The 10,323-nt window shown below is 33.9% G+C and overlaps 3 protein-coding genes across 3 annotated transcripts; all 3 read right to left on the bottom strand.

Moving 5' to 3' along the window:
* Positions 1-478: 478 nt before the first annotated feature.
* Pbp95 (proximal sequence element A Pbp95) lies at positions 479-3,131 on the bottom strand. The gene is made up of 3 exons (XM_015929110.3): positions 2,532-3,131; positions 1,268-2,444; positions 479-1,186 (listed from the first exon to the last, which is right to left on the bottom strand). The coding sequence occupies exons 1-3, from the start codon at positions 3,027-3,029 to the stop codon at positions 552-554; spliced, it is 2,310 nt and encodes a 769-aa protein (XP_015784596.1). The 5' UTR covers positions 3,030-3,131; the 3' UTR covers positions 479-551.
* A 292-nt stretch (positions 3,132-3,423) lies between these two features.
* LOC107362126 (uncharacterized) lies at positions 3,424-6,241 on the bottom strand. Its single transcript, XM_015929137.3, has one exon. The coding sequence runs from the start codon at positions 6,067-6,069 to the stop codon at positions 3,538-3,540; it is 2,532 nt and encodes an 843-aa protein (XP_015784623.1). The 5' UTR covers positions 6,070-6,241; the 3' UTR covers positions 3,424-3,537.
* Positions 6,242-8,256: 2,015 nt separating this feature from the next.
* On the bottom strand, positions 8,257-9,402 carry LOC107361522 (choline/ethanolamine kinase-like). Its single transcript, XM_015928360.1, has one exon. It carries the CDS (start codon positions 9,400-9,402, stop codon positions 8,257-8,259), a length of 1,146 nt encoding a protein of 381 aa, XP_015783846.1.
* Positions 9,403-10,323: the final 921 nt, after the last annotated feature.

Below are 10,323 nucleotides of genomic sequence, written 5' to 3'. Positions count from 1 at the left end.
TTTACAAGCATTTTACGCATGTTCTTTTACTGAGGGTACTGCTGCCATCTGTCTCTTTTATATACCTTTTACATTTTCATATTTAAACTCCTTAGCAATTTAAACCTTTTAATAATCCAGATTAATTAGTAAACTGCCAAATAGAAAAGCAAACCTAGAAAAGGCTTGAAGAAATGTATCCAGGTCTAGTGAAAGTGAGTTAAAAAATAACCTCATCTAGATCTAAAGCTGATTATAACGATCACTCCTGCTCTTAAGCAAGAAAAATTGCTTAAGCAACAATCATCCTTTCTCACAGTCAGTCAAAGTTCAAATAATTAGTTAAAAAATCCTACCCAGATAATTAGCTAAAATTATGTTTATCATAAATATAATATAAACTATAAAGTAAAAGGGTACAGACAATAGACAATTGTATGCATAAGAAATGTACATTTTGCAATTTAGATTTTGATTAATGCAAATGACAAATTGCAAATTTAATCTTTTTCAATATCTTTCATTATTTATTTAACTCTTATATAACATAATTTGGTATAAAAACATACAATTTAAATTGCATTAGATTGTGGGTTAACTTCTTGTCTCGCTTTGGATTCGAGATATCCTTGATAAAGTGCAAATATATATCGTTGTTTCTCTCTTGCTTCATTAAGATAATCTATATTTGGTGATTGAGATTTTTTCCTTCGTTTAGAATGTTTTTTCGTTGATGAGAATGATGCTGATGATGTTGATGAAGTTGATGAATTTGATGAAATTGTTGAAAGCTCAGATAATAGCTGCATATTATCCAGTTGATTTTTGGGAGGTTGAGTTGATTCTGGTGGTTGAGTTGAAAGAAAGCAAGGCCAATAATAAACAGAAACGAGAAAGCCTAAAAGTGCACGATAATTTGGGTGCCACTCGTGCTGACTAGTATCAATGGTTTTTCCCTCTAATTGTTTTATTAAATGTTGCTTCATAAATAAAAGGCACTGGTAAGAATTTGTTGTAACCAGGTTGGGCGGGAAAATTGGTGGACAATAACCAAGTTTATCAGGGTTTAATCCAATCACTTGTTTTTTGAGTACAGCAGATACAATTTGTACCAAAAGATGAGGTTCTTCAGGTAATTTGCCAGAAAAATAATCTTGTAATAATGAATTTAAAACATCCAGCACAATTGCTTCTTGACTAGCACGATCTGTAAATAAAAAAAGATAACAATAAAAAAGTTAAAAAACAAATTCATATAATTGATCAGACAATTTAATCTTTTGCATACCCAATCTTTTGACTTGAGGGTTGAGTTTACCAATGAGAGAATAAAAACTAAATCGGTGGACAAGTTCTTGTTCAACAATCTCATCCCTTTCAGCCCTTTTCGGTCTCCCTCCATTTCCAAGTCTACTAATTTTTGGTCGATAATTACTATTCTTCAGATTTATTTCCAATTCTTTTTTACCGGAACGCAAAAAATCGTCGATAGTTTGACCTTCCTCTAGTTGCAACTCAGGAATGATAAAATTATTACTTTTTGATGATTTTTTACGCGGCACCAAATCTTGTAAATCTTTATAATAACGTAAATCATTGGCGATTCGACATCTTTCAAGAGTATCATATCGTGCCGCTATTTGGCGGGCATTTCTTTTAAGTATATGCGCCATCATTTCAATCCATCGAAACTTTAAATTAGGAGCAATTTGAATTAATTTACAGTCTTCGTTAAAAGTCCAATCAGCAAGTTTACGATCTTTTATTCCTAATCGCATCATGTACCGTTCTCTACATTGTCTATTGCTTCTTCCTGGGATGAAATAAGCTACGTGCTTCCAATTACGAGTTCCATGTTTTTCAACAGCAGCTAGCAAAACTTTATCTTCCAGTTCATTCCATTTTGCTCCTCTTCTACTACAATTTATTTTATTCCAGAAATGCTTTATCTGTGCTAGTGAACGTTGTGTCATAAAATATGCAACTTGATGCCAAGGTATGTAATCTCCAATTGAAAGTCTATCCACTAACTTTTTCAATAAACAGTTCTCTTCATAAGTGAATTGCCCAGATCGTACGATCCTCTCATTGAAGTGGGATTGATACTTTTCAAAACATTCCCATGCAGTTCTTTTTGTTCCTAAATTCACAGCAACCATATCCCAATCGGTATGTATCTTTTTACAGAGTTGTTTCAGTTTACTTTCTTCTTCTGAAGTCCATTTCTCATGATTTATTTCAGGGTGTAAATAATTTGACCATTTAATTTCACAATCGAATTCATTATATAGCGCTGAACACTGGCTTGAAACCCATAACCAGTCAATATCATCACTTTTATCTGGAGGCGGATAAAAAAACGTTACTGGTAATTCAGAGATTTCGTTAATTTCATTTCTAACATTTTCCAGTTTTTCAATTTTTTCTTCCAATGTATCTTGATCAGCTCCAATGGCTTCTAATTGCTAAAAGTATCAAAATCAAAGTCATAAAAATAACGAATGCATTAGTTTAGTTTAATAATATTCAGAATTTAACCAGAAAATACTTACATCTATTTCAGCAAGTAAAGAATCTTGTTTCCTAGTGTAAGGTTCCAAAGTTTTTCTGCGAACACAGCTTTCAACAGCTGACCTCAAATTATTTATATCTTGATCATTCCATGGTTTTTTCTTGCGTCTATAGAAAAAATTTATGGCACCCGAAAGTTTCCTACTTTTTGTATCATCGTTATCCTCAGGTTTGAAACCTTTTCTGTCACGAAAATAGGGTACTAAGAATTTGAGTGCTGAATTTGGATGGGCAACATCACTGATGGCTGGTTCTTCATTATAAAGTTTCTCTTGCAAAGCTCTATTCTCGATCAGCTTCCTTTCCAGATCCTCTTTAAAAATTTCAAGTTCATTTTGATAAGCCTGGTTTATGATATAACAGGAGGGAACTGAAGGTGGTAACTCATTTATATCGGGTATATCATGTGTTTCATTAGCATCAGGTGATTCACAAAAGCCAGAAGCATCAGGTTCTACTTCAAACGCACCATTATACATAATTAGCCTGAGCGAAGCGAAGACTAAATGATGAGAAAACTTTTCTATGTGTTAACAATTTCACAGCAAACATAATACGCAATTTAGTAAAACTTGGACAGCACGATTAATATTTAAAATACTATATTAAAATGTACGATAATATCGAGATAATCGATACCTATCGATTGTTTAAGCGATTAATCGCTTTAAATTGACCGTTAGCAAACTTTAGAAAGTTGATTTGATTAGTTATAATCAACTAATAACTTATATTTTATTTAGTAATTAACATTTCCAGACCTTATCAGTTTCCAACGATCGATCATGCAATTCGAGTTTTCATTAACTAAAGATATCTATCATGAACTCTTACCTATTTGGTGACAATTTTATAAGAAAATAATTCAAATTATGATTTTGTTAATCATTATTAATAATTACAATAAAGTAATTAACTTGAAAGTTTACTAAGAAAATACATATTTAATGTTAAACAAGGAGGACTAAATAAAATTCAATTTTAATCTCAACAGCTTGTATCTAAACGTAATATCCTCAACTTTTCTGCTTCAATAAAAACACAAGCTGATTCGTTCATTCCACCACAATAGTGTGATGAAGAAAAGATAGTTATTACTTTACCACCCATGTGAAATCGATAACCAGCTGGAATAACCTCATGAGCTCTAATAATGTGAGTTAAACCGTTGACTTGAAGAAACTTATTAACAGCCTCTTCATTAAAATAGTAAGCTGTTCCTCGCTTAGTGTTGGGTAAAAACCCTTGTAAACTGTTGAATGCATTGGATCCTGATTGTAACCGCAACATGTCCGCATATTCATCAAATTCATTTCCAGACACTGGATCATTCCAAAGTATTTCCCAAGCAGGCGGTGACTGTGACTCGGGTTCAGCCAGTGGAGTGGGTATGTTTTGAAGATCCTCAATTTTAGTGACCGAAGTAGGTATTCCACCATGAGCACAGAAAATGGATTCATCAACAACTGCACATATAGGCATCACGTCAAAGGCTCGATTAATAGCATCCCAAATGGAGTTGCCCAAGTTTTTCCCAAATTTATCGGCACATTCACGTTGAAAGGTAAACACTGCTTGGATGGATCGTAGTTCATGGTTACCACGGATAAGCCAAAATTTTTCAGGTGACAATATTTTACAAGAGAAAAGGTAAAGAATACATTCCAATCCATATTCACCTCGATCAACAAAATCACCAAGAAATAGGTAACTAGCAGATACACAGTTGGGAGCTTTTCTCCAAAGGATTCTTTCATAAATCATGATATCTCTCAAATTACCATGAGTATCACCAAGAACATATACAGGACTATTAATTTTAATACATCTAGCTTCTCGTTTAAAGATATTTTCCATGTCAGCACACAGTTTAATTATCGCATTGGCCAAAGCTGTTCTATCACTGGTAATCCAATAATTTCCAGCTTTCTGTTTCTCTCCTGGTTTACGTCTGGTACCAAAAGATCGTTTAAAATTACCCAAATTGGCAACTTCAGAGTAATCACGAAGCCATTCAATCATTCGGTTGGCCACATTTTCAACACTAAATGCAATCAATGACATTGCTCGTCGATCTTTGGGTGTTTGGGCAATTTCTTCGGGTAAAACCTCTTGTACCTCAACAATATTTCCTTCTGGAGCTACTCGAGCACAATGGACAGCAATTGTGAATTTTTTGTTTTTACAATTCGAACAAATGCCTTTGAGTCTTCTGCAAACTTTAAGCTCTTGTTCACCACCAACTCCTTGTATATGAGTGAGAGACTCGTAACAGCGTTTCGCTGAAATGGTTGTCAAGATTGGGAATGGAGCACGAAATAGAGCTGATGTTCCTCGGAAAGACATGGTACCAATGGCTCGTAATAGTTGAGTGTCAGTGACAACAGGTGATGGATCATTTAGGTTAACACCCAAGGCCTGATAATTTTTAACCATTTCCTTTTCCACCGAGTCATCATCATGGGGTTTGTTTTTCAAACGTAAAATATCATAAATCATTCTGGCCATTTCAATATTATCCAAAACTCCATCATTGTTGGTATCATAATAACGAAAGATATAACCACATCTCAACTCTCCTGGGTGACCTCCATGATGGGTTTGCTTGTCCATTGCTGCAAGACCGAGAAGAAACTCGTGAAAAGATAAATAGGACATGTGGTTGAAGCCAAAAGCACGGTAAACATTTTCCAAGTCTCGATCAGCAGCTGGCCAACCAATACGAGACATGTAATCAACAAATGAAGGGAAGACCATGTACTGTGAGGGATAACAGTGTTGAATGAATTCAGAGTAAAGTCGATTGATATCTTTGTCCGCAAAATTGGCTGATTTCAACATTTCATCTTGAAACGTTTTTGGTGGATCTCGTGTCATGTAACGCATAGCATCTCTCATCGTGTATTCAGTATAAGCTCCTTTTTCAATGGCATTGTGAAGGAAAGCTTCACCAAAAACGCAAGGTTCTGGACCCCAAAGATCAGCAACATTTTGATTGATAACATCATCAGCTGAAAACCAATGTAGAGTCTTGTTTGGTTGGCAACAATTGCCTGAACTTTTTTCTTCATGAGTCAATTGAGATAAGAAAGTAACTCTAGTAACGAATTGGCAAAAGTCTGGAACTTGAAGGCGAAAAATATGTATCAATTCTGGTTGGGAGAAGGAAAGATATTGCTTCGGTCCTGTACCGGTTGAAAGCACTTGCTTTAAACGGGAAACACAAGCGGCATACCAACCATCTGAAGGTCTAAGAGGTACATAAGGTAACCACATTCCTTTTCCTTCACCAATCCTGGTTAAACCAAAGTTATTGTGTCGTGGACAGTAAATCAATGTGGCACAACAATCAAATAAATTTGGTCCAAAGGCTGGTGGCTCAAATGGTATATCACGTCGACCGGGTCGACCGGGTGGACCAATTGAAGAAGTAGATTCCAATGAAGGTGACTTTTTTGGGAATCCAATTGCTCGGGCTCTGTCTTTGGTTGTACGAGCACTTTTTGCCGGTCGTGGCATGATTTAGCTTTTTAAGAATCGTTTTAAGTTATAAATTATAATTGTAATTTTTTCAAATAAAAAAGATTCGTTTTATTTCATTACAATTATCCAGTTCATTTTAATTAACAACAATGTAGAATTTGGAATGTTTAATTTAGAATACTAAGCTTCAAGTTGTGGCAACTAATGAATATCCCAAATTATGAGATAGAATTGGTTTAATTAAAAATGGAAATTGGAAAATTTTGATGGGTGAGATTTTTTAAAAGCACCTATGGACGCAGATTTTATGCTTCTACAAACCCCACAAAGTCCTAACTTGAAAATTTTAATGTTAATCTTATGCAACTGAAAGGTTATTAAAACAAAAATCTTATGAGCTAGAAGGATATTAATTATTAAATGTCAGATTTTCTTTGGTTTTAAGTTTAACTATGTCATAGCCCATCACAAAATCTAATGATTGACCAAAGAATGATGAGGATAGCTGATACCATTCTTGAAATATCGAGGTTAAAAGTTTGTAAGAAAATGGCCGAAATCAAGAGAACTATCGATAAATTAAAAAAAGTGATTGCGTCCTGATTTGTGCCGACAATTTTTATCTACCAATAATAAGTTTCAGCTATCTAACACTTACGGTCACAGAATTCGGTTCGTTTAACTGACAATCGAAGTGATCTGTTTTACAAAAAAAAGAAAACTTCATTTCACAAAATAAGTGGATTTATTAATTGGTCATCGAAACTTACATCAGAGAAAATGAGTATCATTAAAAAATCTGGCTCCATGGCTGCACAAAACGCGATCGAAGTTTTAACTTTGACCTCAATTTTCTAGAGAACTGTCCATCGGATGAATTGTCTAATAGTATTAATGGATTTAGTTTTTATGTCTCTACAAACCCACCAAGTTTCAACTCTTTACCCAAATGTTGGAGCTTTTGGCATTACTTTTTGCATAACGGTTGCAAGTGCAACCAGAAAATTGATTCATTTACCAAGAAATAGGTTAAGATGAGTTTTGTTTGTTGAATAAGTTGTTGCTCGTACATTTACAACCCAAATATCATGACCCGAGTGCGTTCTTGGAAATTTATTTAATTGAATTGGATTATTGATTAGTAAAGGATTAAATTGATGAAAGAATAATGGTTGTATGTGATGCCATTTTTGAAATATCGAGGCTCAAAGTTTTAAAAACAATGTCCAAAATCAAGAAAACTGTTCATAAATTGAAAAAAGTATTTGATGCATGATGTATACAAACAAATTTTGTCCACAAATGATAAGTTTGAGCTCTTTCACTCTTACAGCCAAAGAATGCGATCGGTTCAACTAAAAATCGAAGTAACCTGTTTCACAGAAAATAGAAAACTTTATTTCTGAAAATAAACACCTTTTCTGGTTGTTCATTAAAAATGTCAATAGAGAAATGAGTTTCATGAAAAAGTCTGCTTCCATAAGCGAACAAAAGGTGATCGAAGTTTCAATTTCGTGCTCCATTTTCTAGAAAACTAATGGTCCATGAAATTTTTTAGTAGCATCTATGGACATTCAAACTCTTATTTTTGATCCTCTAACATGCTTGTATATCGACTGATGGGTGAATAACATGAACTGGTTAAGATTTAAAGATCGATCATCATCGATCATAAAACTCTCATGAAATTCCAAGGCTAACATAATGAAATAACATAATCATCCAGTTGTATTACAATACTTACTCTAAACCTTGAAACGAGGTTGAATAATAAAAATGAGCAAGTAATCATTGAATTGTTCATTGAAAAGCATAGAAGATAAATAAGCAAATTTCACTCGCTGTTGTCATCTCATAACAGAGTCATCCACTTAGCATCACATGATGAATAATCATGGAAAAATTGATACTTTAATCATGATTATATTTGCTATTATAAGGTTATTCAACTCAATGGCATTGAACATTGAAGCTTTTATATGTATCACTGGGGCAAGTGAATAAGATAACTCGATGGAAATCACGATAACTCATCGTCTATTCCCCTGCATTAATATAAATTATTCCTGTTTTTGATCGAACAATTAAATCTTTTATACTAAATTAATTAAAATAAAATATAAAATTAAGCATTCTGATTCCTTCTATTTCATTATGTTTACAGCTTTTCGAGACACAAACATTTATTAAAAAAGGTTTAGCTTCCATTAAAGCTTTAGCCTTTTACAAAATTTGTGACCATCGTTCACAAAAATGAGTGTACAGATCAATCCGTGAAACTGAATTTTGTAGCATGTCGAGACTGTCAAAGTTTGGATGCAATACATTCCAGGGTATGACAAAAGTCAAAGCCATCAAGATTCCAAGTTGCATCTCAAGAAATAAATGTTCATGGTTATCGATTTCGGGATCAATGCCATTGAATTGACTAGCAATTTTGAACCATTGATTCAAATAGCAATCAACGAAAATATGAATATCAGAATCATAGAATGAAGAAAATTTTTTCGTTTCATCAGCAAGATAAAGTTCACAGAAAAATTTACCCAAATCGATCCCTCGAAATTGATTTTGACTGTTTTCCACATCAATTATCATCAAATCATCCGGATTGTGCGGCAAATGAGGATGAGGAAATAAAAGATTGGAGTTGATAAGGTCCATGTGACTAAAAACCCTCTTGTGTTGCGTTGAAATCATCTTTGATAGTATACGAAATCCCAGCTTTTGGGTAATGAAAGTCTTAACCTTTCTGAATAGCTCTAATGAATTGTCCGAACAACCAGCAAAAATAGATTCATCAAAAGTTTCCAACTTTTCACAAGCTTTCTCAGTATTGTCCCGATAAATTTGTACGAGATCGTGATCTCGTTGACACCGAAATTGTAAGCTATGATATTGAGCTATTTTGGGCGCAACAATCATAAGGTTAGTGGGTTGACTCAACCGATTTGGAGGTAAAATGATTGATTCAACATATTCATCGATTCTTCCACCAGTAAACGGGACTAAGACACGAGGACTAAGACCTTTTGAGGAAAGAATGGCCAAGATTTCAAGTTCTTCTTCATCGGTTACACACTTATATCGATTTCCTTCTCCCGTATAATCGCTGCCATAGAATCGAACGACCACTTTAACATCTCCATATTCGTCTTTCAATTGTTCAAAAATTGACTCTTCATGGCTTTTTGAAGGTTTTGGGCCATTTAAAGAGGTTACCAATGGACGGGAACAGATGAACAAACGGTTTGATCTTCCAGTTGTTATTGGGTCAACAGTGATTTCATCCAGTGACAAATTTTTCCATGGACCGCTTAGAAGACTTTGACAGATTGATTTAGCTTTTACAGTCCATTCAGAATACATTGTGGTAATTAAATTGTAGTTGTAATTAGATTTTCACTAATAATAATCAAACTTTAATTAAGTGAGAGAAGCAACGATCAAGTTGCGACTACTCGAGTCTCCGGTTCATTTAAATACTTTTGTACCTTTTGGGTGAGCAAGGTTTCGATTAGAGGTTTGACTTAGTTTCAAATCAGTTATTGACGTCAATAAAAGTCGAGTTTCACTTTTATATCAGACTAATAATTTATTTATTATTGCATAGAAATGCGTTCATTGAACTTGACAAAAAGAAGTGCTTGTTTCATAACACAATCTAGACTGAACAATTTTCTCGGTGAAAGTAAAGGATTATCACGATATGTAGATACATTGCACTTTCATTCAAGGTAAAACATTATAATCGTTACAAGGACGAGTGATAATAAGCAAGTCAATGAACTTATCATGAGAGCTTTCAAACCAAACAAAGTTATTAACTTGTTTACACTTTCAAAGTCAAGATAATAAATAATAGATCAAGAGATTCAATGAGGCCACAATACATGTAACGAGACCTGGGACTTTCTTTTACCACATTCCGATCAATACAATTGTTCAATGCAATTGACTTCCATTCAAGTTAATCCATTAGCAAATGATCGATTAATTTAAATTTGAAACATTCTTTCGAAACAGTCTCATGAATCATGAGTCATGATCAATATCACAGTCACACGTTTGAAGATTGGGGACTGCTTGTTTTCAGGGATCTCCTGGAATATCCTTTAGCTCTGGACTTGTCTTTGGACAAGAAACTTTCTGTCGAGTTAAGAGTTCGATTAAATTTTAGCTCATTCAAATTTTAACATTGTATTAATGTATTTAAACCAAAATCAGTTTCAGTTATTCAACCATGAGCCGTTATACAAAGCTTAAAAAGCATGTTGGTTAATCAAGAAT

Source organism: Tetranychus urticae, chromosome 1 (genome assembly GCF_039701765.1).
Source record: "Tetranychus urticae isolate SD_2017Ah chromosome 1, NJAU_TeUrti_SD_1.0, whole genome shotgun sequence".
In the NCBI taxonomy this organism is placed as follows: Eukaryota; Metazoa; Arthropoda; class Arachnida; order Trombidiformes; family Tetranychidae; genus Tetranychus; species Tetranychus urticae.
This window is presented reverse-complemented; position numbering and strand designations above follow the sequence as displayed.